Source organism: Ostrinia furnacalis, unplaced genomic scaffold, assembly GCF_004193835.3.
Source record: "Ostrinia furnacalis isolate ACB-3 unplaced genomic scaffold, ASM419383v2 OfSCF4495, whole genome shotgun sequence".
Taxonomy (NCBI): domain Eukaryota; kingdom Metazoa; phylum Arthropoda; class Insecta; order Lepidoptera; family Crambidae; genus Ostrinia; species Ostrinia furnacalis.
Genome location: NW_021134734.1, coordinates 380,416 through 406,830, shown reverse-complemented (window position 1 = coordinate 406,830; position 26,415 = coordinate 380,416). Strand labels below are relative to the sequence as shown.

The 26,415-nt window shown below is 39.0% G+C and overlaps 1 protein-coding gene across 1 annotated transcript in view; it reads right to left on the bottom strand.

Annotated features, from left to right (window-relative positions):
- Positions 1–2,280: 2,280 nt before the first annotated feature.
- The window catches only part of lft (Limb expression 1 family member lowfat), a 29,109-nt gene continuing 4,974 nt past the window's right edge, over positions 2,281–26,415 (bottom strand). The window contains exons 2-4 of the mRNA XM_028314042.1: positions 12,117–12,307; positions 3,895–4,088; positions 2,281–3,569 (exon numbers count right to left, since the gene is read on the bottom strand). Of these exons, the coding sequence (XP_028169843.1) occupies positions 3,194–3,569; positions 3,895–4,088; positions 12,117–12,307 (761 nt within the window). The 3' untranslated portion in view covers positions 2,281–3,193. The remainder of the gene's footprint in view (positions 3,570–3,894; positions 4,089–12,116; positions 12,308–26,415) is intronic.

The window sequence follows — 26,415 nt, the reverse complement described above, 5'->3', positions numbered from 1 at the left end:
GACCGTAACTATAACGATAACCGGTGGTTTTTGTATGGAGTTTGACAGATTTTTGACGTTTCTCCAAGTTAAAGTCAGATGGTGCAACCCAGCCTAAAGCCCGTGCTAAAGCTTAACTCAAATGGAAAATATCTATCTATAAGTACCTACCTACCTACTATTAGTTTGTTTGAGTAATTTGTAGATTCATATATGTAAGTTATTCCAGTTTTCTTTATATTATTTGCTTAATTATATTATTATTATGGGCCGATTTTTCAATAGTCAGATATCTTTTAACTAAAGAATAAACTTGTCATTTTGGCATATTTTCCATAGTGAAAATGTCATTGTGCAAAACTTATTCTTCAGTTAAAAATTATCCGACGATTAAATCAGCCCTAATTTAAATAAAACACCAGCACTTTCCAAACATCATTTATTCAATTTCAAACAATTTTAACGAATTTCTACATGATACGAATCTGGACTGTTATAAAAGTAAATTTTAATACTACTTACTACTCTAGTAGGTATTCTGTAGTCATTATATCCTCTTGNATATCCTCAACTAACAGTGCGTAAACTGGCATCACCGTACGTGATACTACATATGTAGTTCTTATTTCTAATCTCGAGGACAAAGCACGAGCATAATTACTTAAATACTTTTTTTTGTAAATACTTACATATTAGGTATAGGTAGAAAACACCCATAACAATACAAATAAATAAGAAGATTAAAAAGGATAATACTAACTTTATTCTTCTATGCTAACGTCTTTAAGATCATACCGAGTATGAATAATTTATTTTCATAATCGATTCAATATTATGAAAGTTTGAAACTAATATTTAAACAGGCTGCAACAGGGAAACGGAGCTTTTAAAACTTCGCCGTTATTAAAGGCTACGATCAGTTCAGAACTTTCTTTTTCTTTTTCTTTCTAGATATATCTCTTAAGCGCTTCTACTTGAAATAATTCTACCAAAATGTTATTGGACTACTAAGGATATGATTTATTTATTTATTAATATTAGGGAAACAATCAATTTTGATACACAGACAAATAATCTCAAGAACTAGATCATCATTTCAGCCATAGGACGTCCACTGCTGAACATAGGCCTCCCTCAATGCTTTTCACGTTGTTCGATTGTTAGCGGCCTGCGTCCAGCGCTTCCCTGCTACCTTTACGATGTCGTCGGTCCACCTTGTAGGTGGACGTCTCACGCTGCGTTTTCCGGTACGCGGCCTCCATTCCAGAACCTTGCTGCCCCATCGGCCGTCAGTTCTATCCGTCGTACTATGTGCCGCCGTGCCCATTGCCACTTGCTAATCCGTCGGGCTATGTATGCGACTTTAGTTCGTTTACGGATCTCCTCATTTCTGAAGAAACACCAAGCATAGCCCTCTCCATAGCACGCTGTGCAACTTTGAGCTTCTGTATAAGGCCTATAGTGAGAGGCCACATTTCCGAGCCATAAGTTATCACTAGTAACACACATTGGTTGAAGACTTTCGTCTTCAGGCACTGAGGTATTTTGGACGAAATATTGTGTTGTTGGCTTAGATTAATAAAGCATTGTTGGATAGCCCATTTATTGAAGAAAATGTTGCCAAAATTGAAAATATTATTCAAACTATTTTCACGCGTACGAAGTCCCGAGCACAGCTAGTTTGGAATAATTTATACACTATTTAAATAATGCGATATTGAATAATCCTAATAAACCTAAAAATATTCCATTAAAAGGCCACTTTATGAGCAAGTGCGAGCAAAATTATTTATGATGACACTTAAGTGCTTTTGTATGAAACGGGTGAAATATTATTATTTTATTAGCCACAAAACACACAAGGAAAAGCTCTTTTTACTATTCTATAAAAAATAATGGGTGAATATCATGTAGCCTTCAATAAAAGCGGCGAGAGAATTTTTCTCAGAACATCAATTTCATGGGGAATACAACGCCTTGCTATTTGTAAAGGGCCTTCTCACTTTTCTAAAGGATCTCATACGCCCGACCACAGAAGTGGTATTCCGGATATAAAACATTCAGAAATAGAATGAAGCTTAGCTCGAATGGAGAATATCTAACTATCTATACTATTAGTTTGTTTGAGTAATTATAGATTCAAGTAAGTTATTCCAGTTTTCTTTATATTATTTGCTTAATTATATTATTACTTAAATAAAACACCAGCACTTTCCAAACATCATTTATTCAATTTCAAACAATTTCAACGAATTTCTACATGATACGAATCTGGACTGTTATAAAAGTAAATTGTAATACTACTTACTACTCTATTAGGTATTCTGTAGTCATTATATCCTCTTGATAAAATATCTGGCGAGCAGACTGTATAAACTAAGTCTATTGTTTAATGATTTGGTCCTTAAGTAAGGGGATATCTTATTTATAATGTGATTGCACAAGTCCGTATATTGCGATGACGTCAAACCCAAACACACCAACGCTTGGCGAAAAGCTCTACGAGCCACTAAAGGAATAAGTATATCTTTAACAATTAGAAAACTAACAATCACATGGCGGCCAGCCGCCTTTCGCTAAGAGTCACAATGAGGTTTCCACCTGCACCTTCTTGCGGTTACAGCTGGGAATACACTTTTAAAAATAGAATCTTAAGCCGCGTGCACACGAAAACCTCTTTGTGAATTCAGCCTCACTCGCGCGCAGGTTACCGCAATAGGCGGAGTTGTGTCACTTCGCCTTATTCTACGTCGACAGGAGACCGGGTCGAATGAAATATACTCTTACATAATAAAACTACACTTAAATAACAAATGCGTGCTCACATTGGTAGCGGGACATCTTAGGGTCTTTTTATAGAGGAGTTTAAAAGAGGGATGCAGCCGACTCTCCTCAAAATCTACTTGTGTTCCAGATGTTAAGTAGTTATGCCTACTAGCCAGTAAAAAGTGAATTCAAGTGATACTGTAAACTGAAATGAAATATCAGACTGCCTTGATTCCAGTTGTACATGTGAATAATTTTAAAAGTTCTGAAATTCCGTCAAGTGTATTTTAGTGTAGAGCTGCTAATGACTTTCAGCTCACAAGGTGATTAAGCAAGAAAGTACATTCAGTTAATTTAATTAACAAAGTCAAACAAGGTACTGAGTGTTTATCTGTAGATTAAGAATCCCGCGGCAATGTGCGCACGCGCCGGCGGCGATGCGATGAGATCACTGTTGCTGCTGAGGCGGCGCTAGTCGCGCTGCGAGCAGGAGGATGTCGCGTTTCTCCTTGGGGAACCTGAGCTCTCTTGCAGCGAGCCGGGCCGCGCGGAGTTCCCGTTCAGCGCGGGCGAGTTCGGTTCGGATGACGCCGCCGCCCGCGCCCGAGGCCGCGTCGCGTTCTCTCGCGGCCCACTCGCGAGCCATCTGCTCCCGCATGGCGTCGTCGAGCGCGCGCGCAGAGTAGTGAGCCACCACCTCCTGCCGCGAACACTGGCGCTCGCGCATCGCCCGCAGAGAGCCGTTCCAATGCAGCAGCTGGAACACCGTCATCAGCTCTTGGAACTCGAGCATTGTCCGCCCTTTGTTCGCTTCCAGCATAAATCTGTGGATGGAAGAGTTGGTTGAGAATCTGGGAGTAGTAAGGACTTGCAGCATCTCATGATTCTCATGTATTATGAAACGATACTCAAGCATGAACCTTCAGTGAAATAAATTCGAAGACTTTTAATTGGTTCAAATGTTAAAATTCCTGAGTCTAAATGTCCTAAGCATTGGTTTTAAGTTTGAATGATGATAGAGAAGATCCTTCTATTCATCCGCCACGGTCTTCTCAACGAAGTGCTCGGAAATGCGCCACGACTCGTGTTCGTTGAACACCCAGTTCTATTTGTCTTTATATCTGCCTACTGTTTACTTATTATGCTCACCTGAAGGCAGCGATGCCCGCGCTAGGATCCTGATGGTGCGCGGCGGCATCACCAGCGAAGGATGCGCGCGCCTCCGCCACGGCTTTCTCGATGAAGTGTTCGGAGATACGCCGCGACTCGTGTTCGTTGAACACGCTGTTCATGAGCGCGATCTTCGCAGCGCTGCGGCGCGCTTCGGCCTTCGTGGGGCAGTTCTGTGGGCAAACATAAACTAATGTAACGACATTTTGTTTAGAGTTAAGTTTGCCTTAGTTTTAAAAAAAAATCTGTTTATTGTAAATAAATAATAAAGTTTCACGACACTTATTTTGATAGATCTCGAAGTTACTAGTAAGATACCAATTTACCATTCCCCCAAAGTAACATTCATGATGATAATGACATTTATTTTATAGATTGTAGCGTATACAAAGCTGCTGGGCAAACTAGATTTAGATTACAGTTTTATATAATATAATAATAATAATAATAAATCTTTGGACAATTTCACACAGCGCCAGCTAGCCCCAAAGTAAGCAACTTAATGCTTGTGTTATGGGTGCTAGCTTGACGGATATACTACTTATATACTTTTTTTTTAAATACATAAATATTATACATAGTCACACCCAGACCCGTCACAGAAATTAAAATTCATCATTTCAATTTCTGGCCGGCCGGGAATCGAACCCGGGACCTCTCGGCATAGTAGTCCGTTCTGAACCACTACACCAAACGGCCGACAAAATGAGTATTCTGTAATTGAATTGTTTAAAAATTCACAAAACATACCGATCTAAAAACCGGTCAGAGAGCAAAATTGCTTCCTAATTTCGAGAAATGAAACCCATTTCAAACTCGGGCAAAGGCTTCAGTTCTCTTTCAGGTAGCAACCGTATTTAGCCTCCAAATTCCGCTGCTAATTTCAGTGTAATAAATAACAAATTCTGCGACTATCCGCTCGTGGAACAAATGGTTTCATTAACTTGTTGAATTTAGTTGTGGAAATCGATATATTAATTAAGTCATGGAATCCCTTGTCAGCTGGTTTATGCAAATGACTAACTTGCGATTTTCTACAATAATGCTTTAAATTAAGCGTAATATCTGATTTATTGTGAAAGTTTTCATTCTAGAAATTCTCACAGAACAATCAGTGAAGATTGTTTTAAAAGAACATGTGCAAGATACAACATGGTATAACGTGAACTACTAGTAGGTAATTGATTACGGTACAAAAAGCTTTTAATTACAGAATTTCAATTTAAAGCGGTGAAAATAAGATTTGAATAGCATTAGCGTCATATTTTATCTGAATTACCTCATAAATTCAATTAATCAAGTAAAAATAACTTATTTTACGTCAATTACAATAATTAAATTGTACTTTGTGAGAGAATAGAAAAGCATTCCAATTATGTATTCCATTGTGCGAGCTCGAAATCGAATAAAACGTACACTCGCCGTCCCAATTTGGACAGTTCATAATGATAAAATTGCATAAATCCCAAAATGCCTGATTTAATTTAGCTAACGTGGCGTACATATTCGAGATATATTTTATCCAGCTGCGAGGGACGCCGTGCGAAATGAACTCGGTTGAAAAATTCATTTTTGCAGAACAAAACTGTGTCTTCTGTAACGGAATATAACAGAAAGCTGCACATTATTACTTACACTGTTCTCTGTTGTACCCTCTTGGGTTTTCCTTTCAGATTTTAAATAATAGTCTTTGTTTCAGTTTTACTTGCACATTCTGTGATTGAATAGAAAAAGATATCATTTTATAATTTTTCTAACTTAATACAGAGTAGATCTTAAAGCATTCTCGATTTTAGCTTTGATTTTGGCAGTAGTACTCTCTTTACTTTTGTTTCATATTTTTGATGCTGTTTTGTGTCGCTGAATAAAATATTTCATTTTCATTATTTTTTTCAGTAATTTATAACACTTTTTATATGATATTTTCAGCTGACTCCTTCTAATCGTGAAATTGAATTAATCCCAAAAAGGAACCAAAACAATTTACGAGGTGCGATAACTGGCCTTGAATGAAAGAACCCAATTTCCGGGCGAAGTCAATTTAATAAACTAACTTTTATAAATTGACTGGGAAGGTGAGGTGGGTAAGGCCCCTTGAAATAATTCGTTTTCTAGTACCACGCTTTATGTAATAAAATGAAAATATTTCAACTATTACACAAATTACATAACTCGGATTTGAATTTTTAAGGTAGAGCTTTCTATTTCGACAATCAAATACATATTATATGCGTTTGAATAAACTCGTATACTGTAAGTAAACGTCCATACCGATCATAAATGCTCAAGCCGATCATACTTTCTAAGTCTGCCCTCAACGGGATTCGAACTTCGTACCCTGTGCCACAGCTAGGTACCAAGTGACTAACTACCTCACCAACATTAGTTTCTGCAACTAGGTCAGCCCTCGTTCCCTTATGCAGCAGCATCAATACTTCAAGACGTTCATGTTCCTAATGCAAGCGATATAATTCAGTTCGCTACTTGCAAACATCTACTACGAAACTCTGTTTACGTATAGATGACCCACGCTGAACTGTCCCGCCAAACTCAATGACAGGGGGGCGCTACCATCGTTCAACTATATGGTTTCCAACATGGCAAAAATCTGAACTAGCGATCCGGTATTGACGGTGGCGCCCCACTGTCAATGTCATCGACAGGACAGTCCAGTATTTTGGAACTATAGTGTCGGATCTACCTGTCACCGTCGCTCACGCTTGGATCTCGGTTTGGTGAAAGGGATGGCAATATTCGAAACTTCGGAAAACGTTTTCGGGGTAACCCCGCTAAGTTCGGGCAGCCCAGTCCGCCCCGTGTAGGGTTACCAATTTACTATATCTCAGGATTTTTGGACTGTTCCCAGGATTGCGGCAGGATTTGGTATATCTCAGGATTTTTAGAATTTCTAAAGCAATAGGTACAGTAAATTTTAAAGATAAAATAAAAAAAGTCTTCCTAACTTGAGTAATAAATTGCACAATATTAAAATTAACATATTTATCCAAGTGGCTATGCGTGAGCATGGTCCCCTGAAATCCTCAGTGTATAAAACAATACTAATGCGCCTTTTTTTAAATTTTCACTACGTTTTATAGAAACTTCTCAAACTGCAACAAAATCTCAGGCCTTTTCTCTGGACTTAAGGCTTTTTCATCTGATAACCCTAGCCTCGTGACGTCACACGGCCGCTGCACGCCCGGACTGGACACTAACAATTTCAGCAGTGGGTACTCACTCAAGCTCGTGATTCTGAAATCTCGACGGAAAACTTTATGGGTGAAGCTGTTTTCGCTGTATTCTCCGAAATAAAATGTACTGTTGCTGGTATTCTTGTTACATAAGTAGGTATTATGCTGTTATAAGTAGGATGTAAGGTTGTTATTTTAGTACTAACTAGGTACTAACATGAAATTAAGTACAGTCGCGGAATGAAAAGGTTCGTCAGTTTTCAAATTGATTCCTTCAACGAATCGCGAGCACATATTACCTTTCGAAACTATGTTACAGAATAATCTCGAGTTAGAGAAAAAAATCTTTAACTATTCGTCAGTAATGTTCAAAATTATTCAGATCAAAGTTGTTTGACGATTTATCTTGTCAAGAAGATTATTATGATTGATAAACTTAAACCTTCTTGTTGGTTCAACCTGCCATTATTATTTCTATTAAATAAAAAAAACTACATTTTGTAACATTGCACTGATGGGATAGAAAAATAAACAAGCAAAACCTTATTCGTTAGCAAACGTCATATTTATTTAAATGTTAGCAGCACTGTTTCTTGCACTGTTATGTTGGCAGGTTTGACTCTTACAATATCTAGTGCAAGCGAAAACCGACACTAAGGTGACGAACCTTTTCATTCCGCGACTGTACAATAAAATTAATTTATCCATCAATTTGTCATCATTCATCGTTGAACATGTAGTTGTCGATGTCGTAGCAAAGGATTTGGTCAATAATGAAAGCAGTAATGAAAGCTAGTCGGAGTCAACTATTACGCTTATAGCAGCATGCCATATTTGGAGCAGTAAACGGATAACACCTAGTTGAAAACTTTTCGTAGAGATCTCGACCATACCTGAAGCTTCCAAAGCACGCACCCCCAGGTAGCGAGATGTAGCACACGTAGTCGTCGTTACACATGTGATTGTCGTAGCATATCGTAGGTAGTTGTCGTAGCACGTTTTGGGCAGAAAATAGTATGATCGCTAGTAGGAGTCAACTCCTGATGATATTAGCGGTATATAAACGATCTCCGCCGCTATATGCCGGTCATACCTGGAAGCTTCCGAAGCACGCGCCGCCGCCGGGCAGCGTGACGTGGCAGATGTAGAACGAGCGCGCCGCCGCCACCGCCGCTGCCANTAAAGTGGAAATTTACAAAACCTGTGTGGACTTATCTTGATAGAATTCTTAAATGCTAAACTAATCGCAATATTTTCTCAATTAACTATTTAGACGACGAAATTGCCTAACTATTTATGCCTATAACATATTTGTAGTATTACTGGTTAATGATTGTAACGAGTTGAAAAAGTACTGTTTTTGCGCCAAACGGCGTAAACGCTCTTAAAGCATTCTCGATTTTAGCTTTGATTTTGGCAGTAGTACTCTCTTTACTTTTGTTTCATATTTTTGATGCTGTTTTGTGTCGCTGAATAAAATATTTCATTTTCATTATTTTTTTCAGTAATTTATAACACTTTTTTATATGAAATTTTCAGCTGACTCCTTCTAATCGTGAAATTGAATTAATCCCAAAAAGGAACCAAAACAATTTACGAGGTGCGATAACTGGCCTTGAATGAAAGAACTCAATTTCCGGGTGAAGTCAATTTAATAAACTAACTTTTATAAATTGACTGGGAACTGGGTGAGGTGGGTAAGGCCCCTTGAAATAATTCGTTTTCTAGTACCACGCTTTATGTAATAAAATGAAACTATTTCAACTATTACACAAATTACATAACTCCAAACTAAGCAGAGGATTTGTATTTTTAAGGTAGAGCTTTCTATTTTTAAGGTAGAGCTTTCTATTTCGACAATAAAATACATATTATATGCGTTTGAATAAACTCGTATACTGTAAGTAAACGTCCATACCGATCATAAATGCTCAAGCCGATCATACTTTCTAAGTCTGCCCTCAACGGGATTCGAACTTCTTACCCTGCACCGCAGCAAGGTACCAAGTGACTAACTACCTCGCCAACATTAGTTTCTGTAAAGGTTCGGCCAAACCAAAGCGATCACACGCGAGCAGCCGGCGTGATGCGATGGCGACCAGACTTAAATGCATTTATCGCCATCGTGCATCGCTGATCACGTGTGATCGCGTTGGTTTGGCCGAACCTTAACTAGGTCAGCAGCCCACGTTCCCTTATGCAGCATCAATACTTCAAGACGTTCCATGTTCCTAATGCTAGCGATATAATTCAGTTCGCTACTTGCAAACATCTACTAAGGCCCAGTTTTTTGATTCATAGTTAAAATAACAAATTGTTAAATTTTGCTACTAATGGTTAAATATTAACAAAATGTTAACTAATAGTTAAAAAATGTACTAAAAGTCAAGCTAACCATTGTTCGAAAAACATTTTTTTCTGAAATTTAACCACTTGTCACTTGACATCTGTCAAATTTGACTATTGGTTATTTTAACTACGAATCAAAAAACTGGGCCTAAGAAACACTGTTTACGTAGTGTCGGTTCCAACTGTCACCGTCACTCACGCTGGCATCTCGTTTTTTGTGAAAGGGATGGCAATATTCGAAACTTCGGAAAACGTTTTCGGAGTAACCCCCGCTAAGTTCGGGCAGCCCTTTCCGCCCGTGTAGGGTTACCAATTTACCATACCTCAGGATTTTTAGAATTTGTAATGAATAGGTACAGTACATTTTAAAGATAAAATAAAAAAAGTCTTCCATAACTTGAGTAATAAATTGCAAAATATTAAAATTAACACATTTATCCAAGTGGCTATGCGTGAGTATGGTCCCCTGAAATCCTCCGTGTATAAAAGCAATACTAATTCGACTTTTTAAATTTTTCAGTACGTTTTATAGAAACTTCTCAAACTGCAACAAAATCTCACGATTTTTCAATGAAAATCAGGCCTTTTCTCCGGACTTTTGATATTTTCATCTGGTAACCCTAGCCTCGTGACGTCACACGCCTGCTGCACGCCCGGACTGGACACTAACAATTTCAGCAGTGGGTACTCAAGCTCGTGATTCTGAAATCTCGACGGAAAACTTTATGGGTGAAGCTATTTTCGCTGTATTCTCCGAAATAAAATGTACTGTTGCTGCTATTCTTGTTACAGTAGGTATTATGCGGTTTCTACTGTTATAAGTAGGATGTAAGGTTGTTATTTTAGTACTTACATGAAATTAAGTACAGTCGCGGAATGAAAAGGTTCGTCATCTTAGTGTCGGTTTTCGCTTGCACTGGGTACTGTAAAAGTCAAACCTGCCAACATAACCGTGCAAGAAACAGTGCTCTTACATTTAAATAAATATGACGTTTGCTAACGAATAAGGTTTTGCTTGTTTAATTTTCTATCCCATCAGTGCAATGTTACAAAATATAGTTTTTTTTAAAGATAATGGCAGGTTGAACCAACAAGAAAGTTTTAGTTTATCAATCATAATAATCTTCTTGACAAGTTAACTCGTCCAACAACTTTGATCTGACTAATTTTGAACTTTACTGACGAACAGTTAAAGATTATTTTCTCTAACTCGAGATTATTCTGTAACATAGTTTCAAAAGGTAATACCTATGTGCTCGCGATTCGTTGAAGGAATCAATTTGAAAACTGACGAACCTTTTCATTCCGTGACTGTACAATAAAATTAATTTATCTATCAATCTGTCATCATTCATCGTTGAACATGTAGTTGTCGACGTCGTAGCAAAGGATTTGATCAATAAACAGTAATGAAAGCTAGTCGGAGTCAACCGCTACGCTTATAGCAGCATGCCATATTTGGAGCAGTAAACGGATATACCTAGTCGAAAACTTTTCGTAGAGATCTTGACCATACCTGAAGTATCGAAAGCACGCACCCTCGGTTAGTTTGATGTAGCACAAATAATCGTCGTAACACATTTGATTGTCGTAGCATATCGTAGGTAGTTGTCGTAGCACATGTTTTGAGCAGAAAACAGTATGAACGCCGCCGCCTGCGCCGCCACCGCTATTATGTCGGTCATACCTGGAAGCTTCCGAAGCACGCGCCGCCGGGCAGCGTGACGTAGCACACATATGGCGGGTGTGCGGCGGGCACGGACTCGTAGATGACGAGCGCGCCGCCGCCACCGCCGCTGCCACTGCTATATGTCGGTCATACCTGGAAGGTTCCGAAGCACGCGCCGCCGGGCAGCGTGACGTAGCACACATATGGCGGGTGCGCGGCGGGCACGGACTCGTAGATGACGAGCGCGCCGCCGCCACCGCCGCTGTCACCGCTATATGTCGGTCATACCTGGAAGCTACCGAAGCACGCGCCGCCGGGCAGCGTGACGTAGCACACATATGGCGGGTGAGCGGCGGGCACGGACTCGTAGATGCCGCTATATGTCGGTCATACCTGGAAGCTACCGAAGCAAGCACCGCCGGGCAGCGTGACGTAGCAGATGTAGGACGAGCGCGCCGCCGCCACCGCCGCTGCCACCGCTATATGTCGGTCATACCTGGAAGCTTCCGAAGCACGCGCCGCCGGGCAGCGTGACGTAGCACACATATGGCGGGTGCGCGGCGGGCACGGACTCGTAGATGACGAGTGTGCCGCCGCCACCGCCGCTGCCACCGCTATATGTTGGTCATACCTGGAAGCTTCCGAAGCACGCGCCGCCGGGCAGCGTGACATAGCACACATAGGGCGGGTGCGCGGCGGGCACGGACTCGTAGATGACGAGCGCGCCGCCACCGCTATATGTCGGTCATACCTGGAAGCTTCCGAAGCACGCGCCGCCGAGCAGCGTGACGTAGCACATATAATATGGCGGGTGCGCGGCGGGCACAGACTCGTAGATGACGAGCGCGCCGCCGCTATATGTCGGTCATACCTGGAAGCTTCCGAAGCACGCGCCGCCGGGCAGCGTTGACGTAGCAGACATACGGCGGGTGTGCGGCGGGCACGTACTCGTAGATGACGAGCGCACCGCTGCCGCTATATGTCGGTCATACCTGGAAGCTACCGAAGCACGCTCCGCCGGGCAGCGTGACGTAGCACACATATGGCGGGTGCGCGGCGGGCACGGACTCGTAGATGACGAGCGCGCCACCACCGCCGCCTGCGCCGCCGCCGCGCGCTGCCTTCACTTGCCAGAACTCCTGCAGTGCTTCCACCACGTTCACGGTCGACAGCACGCCATCAGCTACGGGACAAATGAGGGATTTAGAACTTGCATCGTTAATCACTAAAATAAGAGTTCTGTATTAACGGTTTTAAACCAATGTAAACTATGCTAATGGTTAGTGCTTCAGGCGTGGAAATAGGCAGGAATCTGACTCCACATTCGGGCCTCTGCTGTTACTGTACACACTATTACGTCAGGTAATTTCTTGAATTTACTAGGTTTTTTTTTTCAAATATAAAGGCTTGCATATTCAATAATCATGTAATTAGAGTCAAATAACACAATGACCTCATCTACTTTAAAATACTACGTTATGTACCTGTGGTTATACTCGTACCGAAAGTACCAAGGTATAATCCCAGTAAACAATAATAGAGTTTACTAGACCCAACCAATAAAAACGTGTAGAAAAGTACAAATCCCCAATTTACCTTTCTGTAAATCAATAGCCATCCTTAAACGCCCCAGACGCCAATTCGTCAGGCTAAATGTAGTAAAACAATGTTGTGTAACAACAAAACCTAAGCCTAACTAGTTTAACCAACAGACTAAACACTGGTAATGATTGCAAGGCAAAAACGTTCGACTGTCGGAGTGGTACCGCCTAAAATGGCGTGCCAGCTCCTCAAGCGACGCACTAATTGCGGAATAGTGGAAAACTGCACTAAATCCATTAGCCCCGCGTTATAGAACAGATACAGCTGATTAATCGTCAACCGTTTTCACACGGCCGTCAAGATGAGAGCTGCCACAGTAAGTGCATAGAGTAGGCTCGGTGGACATTTCACTTCACGTTGTATCTACCACTTGCCTTGAATCCTATAAGGCAGTATAAACAGTAAATGCCTAGCCAAAAAGTTTTGTTTTTTTGACTGACTGACTGACATAGCGATCTATCAACGCACAGCCCAAACCACTGGACGGATCAGGCTGAAATTGGGCATGCAGGTGGATGTTATGACGTAGGCATCCACTAAGAAAGGATTTTACGAAACTCCACCCCTAAGGGGGTAAAACGGGATCCACGCGTACGAAGTCGCGGCCGCTAGATTGAAATAATTAAGCTAGATGTAACTTGTAAATGACCGATCGAGCTTATAAGGAGCCTTTACTAGCCTTTTTTTCAGCGCTTTAAGACAAATGCTGAGAAGAAGCGCCGTAAACTAAACCATGATTATGATGATATATCATGATGATACCATAATTACTAGGTTTGGCAACTAAGTGAGGACGTACTGGAACTACGTCTATTATGTTACGGCTTGCTTGGGTGAAATCAGATGCGATACAATGACTGAAGGATGGGAACAATAAGGAGGAAAGGTTACTAGCACAGGTTTTCCATATTATTAAATATGTAAAGCTTTCCACGTACGGTATATTTAGAAATTGCATGTTATTTGCTGATAATTTCATAAGAATTACTCATTAATTTGTAAGAGCGTAGAGTGGTACCAGATACGAGTAATTAGTATATTAATTAGTACGTTCTTTTATAAACTCTCCACCAAAAATGGAGCAGACTTATGAGCTCATTATATGGACTATGGTCCAGCATTGGACTGTAAAGCGCTGACGATGATGATAATTCCATTGATTTTACATCATTAAAATCACAAAATATATTTTTAATGTTGTGAAGAACATCAATCACCTTAAATTTCATGACACCTACTCCTAAATTACAAGAAAGTACTATGCTTCTTTTTAATTGTCCATTCCAGTGAAAAATGCCTCATCGTCATCTCAATGGATGTAATTTGAATTCTCCTTAGTACTAGAAGGAATGCGCTATATTACCTGATGCTTAACTTCGAGGGAAACGTTTCAGTCTTAGATTAAGGCTATTGCGTAGGAAATATCATGCTTATAATATAACTAGCGGCCGCCCGCGACTTCGTACGCGTTGATATTGTTTTTGGAGTTTCGTGAAAGCCTTTCTTAGCGGATGCCTACGTAATAAAATCTACTTTCAGCCCGATCCGTCCAGTGGTTTGGGCTGCGCGTTGATAGATCACTATGTCAGTTAGTCAGTCAGTCCTTTGAGTTTGACCTTTGAGTTATATATTTTGACTATACTTAGCGGCCGTCCGCGACTTCGTACGCGTAGGTACGAGTAGATCCCGTTTTACCTCCTTAGGGGTGGAGTTTCGTAAAACCCTTTCTTAGCGGATGCCTATTGCCTACGTCATAACATCTACCTGCATGCCAAATTTCAGCCCGATCCTTCCAGTGCTTCGGGCTGTGCGTTGATAGATCACTATGCCAGTCAGTCAGTCAGTCACCTTTGAGTTATATATGTATATTTAGATTGTAATAGATGCTATTACACAGCAAAAATAAAGCTATTGTACACATAAACCTCAAAATTACAATTAATAGAACAACGCCAGGTACAGCTTAATTGCCTATGTTACCTTTTCTGAACTTTCGCATTGTGAAAAACCATTATGTTTTACAATTTTTTTCTATTTTGACTTGATTGTATTATCTACATAATGTTGTATGAATTTCTAAACGGCTCTCAGGAAAAGTTGTTGTATTTGAGCAGCAAAATTAAACTATTAAACACGGAATAAAGTAAATCTAGAGTACGATAACCAGCGTTAGCCTACTATCGCGCAATAAATTACCGTTCAAGACGTAAACTAATTACCGAGTCTAGACTTTAAGCCGTTTACGCTGCATTTTAGCAACTCAGTACAAATAAGAGCTGTTTTTCAACGATTCAAAACGCTATTTCAAATGCTTAAGAAATTGTTTCGGATTAACATAACTTTGTGTTAAGCAAAATTACGGACTAAGCCTTTTAAGTAAGCCGGATTATTAGAGGTTACCTATTAAAGCAAAGTTTGAACACTTCGTACCGACCATTTCTCCTAATAGAGCCATAAGCGGACCGCGATTAACATTTTATACGCAATGTTTATACCCCACATTTCCAATTAAATGGCAAAAACCGTACGCTCGATACAAGATTAAGTTTCCAGGCCCAAAAGTGTTAAGTTATTTTAATTTATTGCAAATTATAGTTGATTAGCATAACTAATGGACGAACAGGGCGATTCGCCCACGGCCTGTCTTAGTTATTGAAAGCCTACACTTGTGGCCAAAGTTAATGCCCTACTGTTGAGCAAAAACCTCTCTCATTAACACTATAAATCAAGCAATCAATTATAATAATGAGTCTGTTTATAATGAGCACGCTTGCAATTTAAGTATTTATTTTAAATTACGCTCTACAACCCGCGGCATTTAATATTACTATTTTAGCAATGAATTGTACGAGTATAATCGTCACACACCAGAGTAATACATTAAAATCGCAAAATAACACACAAATCATAGTGATGTGCTGTCATCCGTGCCACAGAATAATAATAAGCACTACGTCCGCGCTTCATTCGTAAAAATACTTCATGTAACATGAAAATTATTTTAGTGTGTAATGTTAATAACTGAATGAAATTCTGAATGCTTTTGTACTGAAATAATGGATCAATGAGCACACAACATTGTTAGCTCATACATATAAGGTACATTGAGATTATAAGTTAATAAAGTTGATTTTTCGACCCGCCGGTGTTAACGGTCCATTTGATGTTCGCGGAAGCTTGAAAAGGTCTTCACAAGGTACAGTCCAACCCTAATTTGGGTTCATTATAAGGTTGAATATCGCAGAACAAATGTGTACCATGGGAACAAAAAAGTTTGTACGAGTATAGGTGAGCCCACTCGTAACACAAGCTTATTTAGCTTAATACGAGGGGCTAACGGGAATATTAGTAATATTGTGCAATATAAATTGCTAATAATCTTTAAAAAAAAATAGTGATATTATTGGCATCGTGTTGGGAACTAATGGTGCTAGGTGCTGCTGCTCTAAGATTTGGAGTTTTCTACTTCATTGTCTAACCCTAACTTATAAAATTTACAAAAATCATTGGTTTTGAACCAATGTTATCTTACTAAAGTTCCGGTGGCATCAACTCTGCCACTTCCAAGTAAAAGCTTAATAAGTTTTACAACTTTTCCTCTTTATTTTTCTTTTTTGGAAATTGGTTTCCGACTATACTAACTTTGATCTTAAAAAGTGTTTAATAGAAAAGCCATTTGGTAAATTCAAATGTGAAAGAGAGAACATTTTACAAACCAATTGGGTAATGATTTAACATTTTACTTTATTAATGGTTTTTAAAAGGCGATGATAATGTAAAACGAAGTAACTCACGGGTGAAATTACCAATTTAATTTTTAAATTATTATTTATTACTTAGTTCTGAAAAGAAATTAAACTTTGATGTGGTATAAGATTTTCATTGCAAAAGTGATTATATACTCAACATCAAATAAACCGCACCTTCCGTGACGCGAACTTTAAAGATTTTCTTCTGACACAATCATGGTGCCCCAACAATATTGGTGTTATTTGAAAGCCCAATAAATATCCATAAAAAAAAACACATTTAATTTCTTAATAAATGATTAACATATACCATAAATGTGACTTGAAAAAATACCTCACTTTGGGCCCACCTATGGGATAAATTAGACAAATTTTTATGGTTATAAAACCAAATAATGATCTCACGTGTCCTCTTTAACAGATGGATAGCGATTAATCCCAACTTAACAGTTTTATAGCCATAAAATTTGGCTCTAGCGTAACTACCTATTTTTTGAAGAAGTGACTCTGGATCCTTCTAAAGACACATTTTTGGGGTAAAAACCTTTCCTTTAATGAAATTAATGAAGGTTAGAACTAGGCTTTTAAATGGTGCCAATATTGGTGGGAATTGGGGATGCATAAGTTTGAAAATGCTTGTCGCGGGAGGTGCGATTTATTTGATGTCGAGTGTAGTTCTTGCAACTCACGAAGGCGAGTGAGCTTTTCTTGTGTGTGTACGTGTACATGCACATAACGTGTAATGTTTGTCAAAACTTTTGAAAAACGAACATTAGCGAGCCACCACACATGTGAAACTCACTCGCCTTCGTGAATTGCAACAACTACAGTAATAATCTTTTAGGAGATTTTAGTAAAAATGTTTGGTCTATGTTCTACAAAAGCTCTTTAGTGTTGTAGGTACATTCAATGTGTCAAACTATAATATCTATTTCCGGGTCAAGCCGAGCCGCATATGATTAATGAACTCCACTTCCGCAGCTTCGATGCGTCTTGATGATTGATTGTAATTCAGTCAAATGGTGAAATGATTTACGGTTATTTCTCTTTAAAAGGTTAATACATATCGGTCGCATTTAGCACGCGATTAGCTAAGACGTCGAAAGCATCATCGATCTGAAATTGGTTGTATTTTTAGCTTATATACCTAAGTTATGAATTCCAAATCCGTTAATGAAGTTTTCAATCTAACAGAGTAGTAATAACGTATTAACAGTTCATGAATATCTATCAGATTCATTAGCTCATCCATCATGCAAATTGTAGTTATACCTAATGAGTGATTGGTCTAACATACTCGAACATAATCTATTTATCTATGTATTATGAGTTCCGTTACTATTTTCGGTCAATTTGTTCATTAGAGTAGAACTATCTATTATTTATTGAACATAATATCCCAATCGGTCGCGTACTACGATTAGGTGTAGTCCTTAATAAGAAAAACCTTAACAGCGGCTAAGTTTTTCAGTTAGATTCACAGACACGAGTAAATTAAATAGGTACCTACTACAGTAATACAGATCCCGTTCCCAATTAAAAATTATTTATAGAAAATCCACCCAAAAAGGCCGCAGCCGCTTATCTGCTTGACGCGAGATTTAATTAACGTTTCCCTCCAAAAATATTGTTATCCATCCAGAGGATTATGGGCTTCACCTGCAATTTTGTGATTCCTAAAAGCCGTGGCACACGTGCCAGTTAATTTCGATGAACGAGAGACGTTAAAGGTCATAGCACAACTATCAACCCAGAAAGGGATCTAAACCATATTATCGCCTTTCGCGCTGTCAACTGCGAGGCGAGGGTATGGATCTTATGCACACTTGTCCGTTGCAGTACGGAGTTTCATACAAGGAATACCGGCCGCTCGAGGTGATACGGTTACGATTCGTTTCCGGCTTGATAAGTGTGCTCATCCTTAAATCGCCGAGGAGTATCGCGGCAATCAAAACTCGTTGGATTAAGATTGGCATACTGTCAAATCAGGGAAATTTCTAAAAAATTGCTTGTCGCCATTGCCAAAAGTACCTCGTCTGCCATGGCCCTAATTGGAACGTAAACAGTGGGAGTAATTTGAGGGTCCGGCCCTCGCTCGGCCCGCAGGATTGAGTGTAAATAGACGATCGCGTTTTAAATTGCAAGATACGTTTGTTTTTGTTCCGGATTTCATAGTACGAGTATAAATAAATAATAAATAAATATCCTTGGACATTTTACACTGCGCTTCTAGTCCCAAACTAAGCAAAGCTTGTACTATGGGTACTAGACGACGGGATAAACATACTTATATACTTTTTTTTTTGTAAATACGTACATATTATACATAGAAAACACCCAGACCCGTCACAGAAATTAAAATTCATCATTTCAATTTCTGCCCGGCCGGGAATCGAACCCGGGACCTCTCGGCATAGTAGTCCGTTCTGAACCACTACACCAAACGGCCGACGATAGGTAGGTAGGTATGTTTCAAATAATTATTTGAATTATTATTTTTTTCAGCTTCAGTTACCCTTCCACTTTGCTGATTATTAGATAAAATATGTACTTACCATACCATATTATGACAAAAAATATTTTTATTCATATAGGGTGATGCAGTTCGAAGATCCAGAGCAATAAGTTACATCAAGTAAACTCAGTTCCTATACCTACATATTTTGTATCAACTCTACCCACGTTTTAATCGTTATTCTATGTTACATGGCCCTTGTCTTAGCATACCCCTAACATTGTTATTTGTAGAATAAGTACATAAAATACATTATGTTTATTAGTGTTAGTTTTAGATTTCACCACCGCATTATTTTACATTTATTAAAAATAAAAAAAATATTTCATAAAGCTAGGTCAGGTACTTTTGAAGATTTTCCAACCGACCCTTTTTCTTTGCAGTCCAATGTACTTTCTATTACCAACCAAAATCCACCTACCAAATCACGGGCAAGTGTGTCTTAAACAAAAAGAAAATGCGTTCATATAAATTCGGTTCACGCCTTAACCTCGGCAACTCCGGAGATAAATAAACAAGCTCGTATAACTTAATCCGTCAGTGGAACAGCTGACTGTTCCGGAACCCACATAACGTGATACAGCAGGAATTATTTTGGCAGCCTTGACGTATTACACCGCGACCGCAGTTTATGTACAAGTTTGTCTAGCGGCCTTTACAAAGGACGATTGAATTGTGCACAGGTATTTACCCGGCACTTGAGTTACGTTTTCAAGGGATTAGAATCAGACATTTTAGTTTTCTACCATTTTTGTTTTGGTTGTGAATCGCTGGGAGTAAAAATAATAAGTTCAAGTACTTGAACCAAGTCTCTACCTGCCTGCGGACCGGTGTATCAGAGTTAAGATTCATAAGTTAGTCCATATAGGTACTTTGTGCTATGTCAAAAAGTAAAAGAAGTTTCAAGTAAAATGGAACTGTAATGAAGACTATTTAGTTCACATTGTTATAATTATTCCTCATTAGAATCTTGTTTTGTCTCTCAAACGTCCCAAACAATTTAGTTATTATGTATTTTCATTATGTATATTGAAATCTCTGATGGATAAAAAAGGAAGATTATCACAACAAAGCATGTCAAATATAGCCACAGAGCCAGTACAAGCATACAAATAGAGCTTTAAATCTAAACTTTTCGGCTCAGGTAAAGTCGTGAAGTGTAAACCCCCATTGCCACGCCATTACCCAGCCTTCGGCAGTTGCTCCCGGTGAGGTGAAATTAAGTGTCGCAGTTTTGGCGCCCTCAGCGAACTATCATGACATAAAGGGCGTGAAATGACTTATTTGTCCATAAATTATACAGAGGTTTTGTGATTAAAACGCCAAACAATGACACGGTCGTTTAATTTACATCTCTAATTTTATTTGTAATACTTTGTGTTGGAAACCAACAAAGAGTTTTTACACTTTTTATTACTTTTTCTTACAAAACAAAATAAAATCACTTCTTCACTTTGACAGCTAAAAGAAAGTCGTTTCATTTATACATTTTATCCACAATTTAATACTTTATTCAGTAATTCAATAATTCATACATTTTATATTTAATTTATGTCTTATGCAACATAAATTTCGAGCGAGATAGCACGTCTCTCTAGAAAACTCAGCAGCGACTCCATACTGGGCATACTACGAAAGTCCTGCTCTGCACTAAACAATCTTACAGTTAGTGAATCTAATTTTTTCATCATAACGCAAACCAATATGGAGTCCCAGCTTTCTACAGGTTCATCATAGCTACGTAGCGCGCTCATTTGCTGCGAAATCTGTGACACTAAGGAACGGATGGCCTGGGCAGTGCCACGCGTAATACTAGGCAGCTCTAAAATAGCACTAATATGCGTTTTAATTATTAGTCCCTTAGTGTCGTATCTCCTATTCAACAAAGCAAGAGCGTCATCATACGACTGGTTTATGAGAGGCAAATTATTTACAAGATTTAAGGCCTCGCCCTTTAAATTGCCCTTTAAATAATATAATTTTTGTACATTGGATAACTTACAGTTTTTGCCTATTAATGCCATAAATAGCTCGATGAATGGCTTGTATGCACAGACGTTGTTACCGTCAAACGATTGAATTTCTATTGGAGGCAGCCTCGTGGTCTCGAACAGCGGCGTCGAAGCGTCCACGGCACACGCAAACCCCAGCGGCGAAGCACTGCTGCGGCGGTCCAGAAGAGCGTCGATCCGGGAGAGGACATCGTAATAGCGGTCCTCGAACTCCTCTTCACCGTCCAACACCTCCTGGCCTTGCAGAATGGCCTCGTCCGCCAGCTGGTGGTAGCGCGCGAACGCTTCTTCTATTGCTTTCCTTCTGTTCGTCAACTCGAAAACACTCGGGTCCGTCTTCTTGTTCAAAAAGGTAACACATCGTGTTATAGCGGCCTTGCACTGCCCTTGTAAAAGCTTGGTTTTTTGGTTAGTGTCACCACAAACCTGGGTAGCCATAATACCTACTGCAATCGGCAACTATGCCGGCGTTGGCCCTCGGGATAATTTTCCAGCAGCACACAAAAAAACCAATGTGAATTATGTATGGGTTTCGGCACCAAATTTATGTTGCATAAGACATAAATTAAATATAAAATGTATGAATTATTGAATTACTGAATAAAGTATTAAATTGTGGATAAAATGTATAAATGAAACGACTTTCTTTTAGCTGTCAAAGTGAAGAAGTGATTTTATTTTGTTTTGTAAGAAAAAGTAATAAAAAGTGTAAAAACTCTTTGTTGGTTTCCAACACTTTGTATAGTTGTTGGTTCACGAAGGGACGAAGGCGAGTGAGCTTTAGATGTGTGGTGGCTCGCTACTGTTCGTTTTTCAAAAGTTTTGATTCACTTGACATTACACTATCGTTATGTACTGAGTTTATGTGCATGTACACACACACACAAGTAAATCTCACTCGCCTTTGTGAGTTGTAAGAATATTATAGGGTTGTATTATCGTAATAAATGAATATGATTCTAAGCTTTGGTTGGTCTAGTCAAGTTTAAATGAAACCAAAGATGTGTTTCGCTGTATTGCATAGCACTGTGTGTANAATGAAACCAAAGATGTGTTTAGCTGTATTGCATAGCACTGTGCTGTGCTGTGCACTTTATGTTGTATAAATTGTCACACTCGGTGCACTTTATGCTTTTAAAATGTCACACATATTACGCTGTGGTCCCATGTACTTTAGTCCGGAAATTGCATGGCATCGCAACGCCTGTGTGACAGAATCGCGTGCATGAGTATCATCAGATGACATCTTAAGTAGATTCTAAGTCCTTCGTTTCAGTCAAATGACGTCCACTGCTGGACAAAGGCAAGGATATCCCGCATCCAGGTTCTTCGAACAACCTTCACCAGATCGTCGGTCCACCTAGTGAGGGGCTTGTCCACGCTACGTCTTCCGGCCCGTGGTCGCCACTCGAGAACTTTTCTGCCCCAACGGCCATCAGCTCTACAAGCTATGTGCCCCGCCCACTGCCACTTTATTTTAGCAATTCTGCGGGCTATACATAATATATTATGAGATCTTAAAATACATTCTTCAATTGACATGATATCCTCAACGATTTTTTGCACCTGTGTATTATTACACTTGTGCACTATTCGAGTGATCCCGTATGCGCGGTGGCCTGTTGTAACGTGACTAGGGTTGCCACCCGTACTTTATAATAAAGTAGTACGTTATTTCAGGTAATTATACTTTATGAGAACGATAAAGTAGGTACAATGAAAATACTTTATTTCGAATGATTTATATTCTTTAGGATTTTGAAAAGTTTAGTCGTAAGTATTTTTTCGTTCAACAATTTTTTGCTTGCCATTTTCGATATTAAATACTTTTTTTCTTAGATATAATAAGCAATGAATTTTTGATGCAAAAAAAAAGGTGGCAACCCTAGACGTGACTCAGCCGCGCTAAAAATAAGCGACTTGCTCACACACACAGATTCATCTAAGGCGGACTAGCCAGGATTACGTATGGCAGACATGTACCCGCGTAGGTAAACTTACGACACAGTATATATGTATATGAGCTAAAGCAGTACGGAAACTTAGCCCTTTCGGCGAGTTAAATACCTACACTTCAACTGAGTGTTAAAGTTGGCACTCTTAATCTTTATAAAATAATAAGGTTCTTACTTACTTATTTATTAAAACGTTTATTTAGGTTTTTTAATTATCAAATACCTAATAGAATAAATTAATTGACTAAGTAGTTAACAAAAAAATAAAACGTTAATTAGGTTCTATAATGTTCGAATACATAATCGAATAAATTGATTAAGTATTATTAGAGGCCGGTAGAAGATCTATTCTCATAAATAAAATACCGGATACTTAACTACTTTCACATACCTATTGCCTCATTTTAAATACAGTTCATCACTTAGTAGGTACCTACAAAAGCGTGCGGAGCAAATTACTTTATCAAATAGAACACAGCAAAAAAGTGTTAAAAAGCGTAATTACGTAATTTAAAAAGAACTATAACAAAATCAGATGTAAGCACTTTATTTAAAAAGTAATATTTAATCATTTTTACAATTCAGAATTATTACGAAGTTTAAAAAATGAAAGTTCTGGTTTTGAAAATGCCGAGTTCAAGCAACCTTTACTACGCAATTCACTCGTGGCATGTTTTTAAAAATACAGCGGATCAGTGCATGCTATAAAATTATTATTAAAAACACAACGCGCGCGACACTCGCGACGGATGGACTGCGAGGTTCGCTTAGAGCTCGTGTAAAGCGTGCGTCTGTGTGCGTGAGTCTGATTTCGAGCGTTTGTATGAAGCTTCCGTACTGTTTGATTTATCTACTGTGCTAGTGAGGACGTTTGATGTAAACTCACACTCAGCCCACAGATGACAGCGTAAATAGACTCTACGTCCTTCGTTTCAGCCAAATGACGTCCACTGCTATACGACGGCAAGGATATCCCGCATCCAGGCTCTTCCAACGACCTTTACCAGATCGTCGGTCCACCTAGTGGGCTTGCCCACGCTACGTCTTCCAGCCCGTGGTCGCCACTCGAGAACTTTTCTGCCCCAACGGTCATGACCTCTACAAGCTATGTGCCCCGCCCACTGCCACTTTATTTTATCAATGGGGCTATATTGATATCTACCTGTGATCTTAAACCATATTCTTCAATTGACATGATATCCTCAACGATTTTTTGCACTTGTGCACTATTCTAGTGATCCCGTATGCGCGGTGGCCTGTTGTGACGTGACTAGGGCTGCCACCCGTACTTTATAATACAGTATTGTAACGTTATTTCAGGTAATTATATACTCTATACTTTATGAGAACTATAAAGTACTTGAAAATACTTTATGATTTATTTTATTTAGAATTTTGAAAATTTTAGTCGTAAGTATTTTTTCGTTTAAACATTTTTTTCGATCGGTGCTGAATCGATGTCGCCACTTGCCAGCGATAAAATTTACTGTTACTTTATTTTTAATACTATTGCTTTTTTTTCTTAGATAAAATATAAAACCAATACTTATAGGCTTTTAATTTTAATACAAAAAAATGGTAACCCTACGACGTGACTCAGCCGCGCTAAAAATAAGCGACTTGCTCACACACACAGATTCATCTAAGGCAGACTAGCCAGGATTACGTATGGCAGACATGTACCCGCGTAGGTAAACTTACGATCTACTTCGGCCCAACATGTCTTGCCCAGACGTAACTATGAAATGGGTTTGGTTAATTACTCTATCACGCAGCTCTGTTTTAGTAATGCAATTTGTTACGTAGGACTTAAAATACATGATTAATGTAAGTGTTGTAACAGTTTGGTGCCTAACTTTAACATTTCAATATTTATTAGCATTTAAATTTTGGATTTGTTATATGTACTATGTTCTATGTTTTGTTGATAATCGTAACTACTTATATCAGCTAAACTTGCAATTATATTTACTCTAAGTATATCCTCGACAGCCAAATACTCGTAGGTATACTGTCCGTGTAGTCAACGGTATTTAATTATGTGAAATAATTAAAATTTATGACCCGAAATTAGAATCATAATGTTCATGGTTTCCTCCTATTTCAAAATACACGAATGCTAATATGCAAAGCTTTCTGAGATAGAATTCATTACAACTTCATTGTTAACAGAACAATAAGAACAGTAATCGATCTTCATTGTGCCTTTTAATGAGGGAAATGAGGGAAACCTTTTCCGCTATATGGAAATTTCCCCACAAATAGGGTAAAATAACCGCACGGGTCTAAGCCAGCTCTGTTAATTTGCTCTAAGTTGCTTCGGCTACTCGCCCGTAACGAGTCGATATTGCAGTGAGACCGTTCTTACATAACGTAGTACAGACAGCACATCAAGCTACATATTTTTGTACAAAATAGCCCCTATTGCAGTGAATTAAGATATATATGCTACGGTAAATGTGATAAATTAAGCCATCAAGCTACATTATAGCAACGCAAATATCACAAATTCGGGCTTGACCTCGTCCAATCTTACCCGTTATAAAGCCTGATATGTACTGTGAGAGAAAAATAAGCACAATACTGTAATTATTATGCTAACTTTATCATAAAACCTACATACATACATGGTGTTCCAAAAAATAGTGTCAAGCCGAAGCCCAGAAATAGTGCATCACCAGGACTATCCGAATCACCTCCATGAATATTCCACGATTTTTGATAGTTATGATTGCGAGATCGAATCAGAAATGAGGAAATCCGTAAACGAACTAAAGTCGCTGACATATCCCGACGGATTAGCAAGCTGAAGTGGCAATGGGCAGGGCATACAGTACGCAGAACTGACGGCCGATGGGGCAGAAAGGTTCTGGAATGGAGGCCGCGTACCGGAAAACGCAGCGTGAGACGTCCACCTACAAGGTGGACCGACGACATCGTAAAGGTAGCAGGGAAGCGCTGGATGTAGGCCGCTACCAATCGATCAACGTGGAAAGCATTAGGGGAGGCCTATGTTCAGCAGTGGACGTCCTATGGCTGAAATGATGATGATGATGATGATGATTGTTTTAAATACTTATTTTTAGACCTTTTAGTCTTTGGCTTGACACTATTTTTGGGACAACCTGTATATGCTCTGGATAACTTTCACGTATTGGTATTTTATTTTCAGGGAACTACAAGCTAAATGGAATGATAAACTAAAACATTAATATAGAAGCACTTTAAAGATGGCTGCTTATGAAATATAAAACTCCTCATACCCTCACATAAAAGAAATGTAATATTGAAGTGGAATTTGAAAAGTGCAAAGAGCATGTAGAGTTCTTTGAGAGACATATTATTACACCTGAGGAAATGTAATATTCTCTCCATTTTATCTTTCAGATAGTATACAGGATCCCTTATACACTGTCTGAACGGAGTAACTACAAGATAGAACTATAATGGTTGGTTCT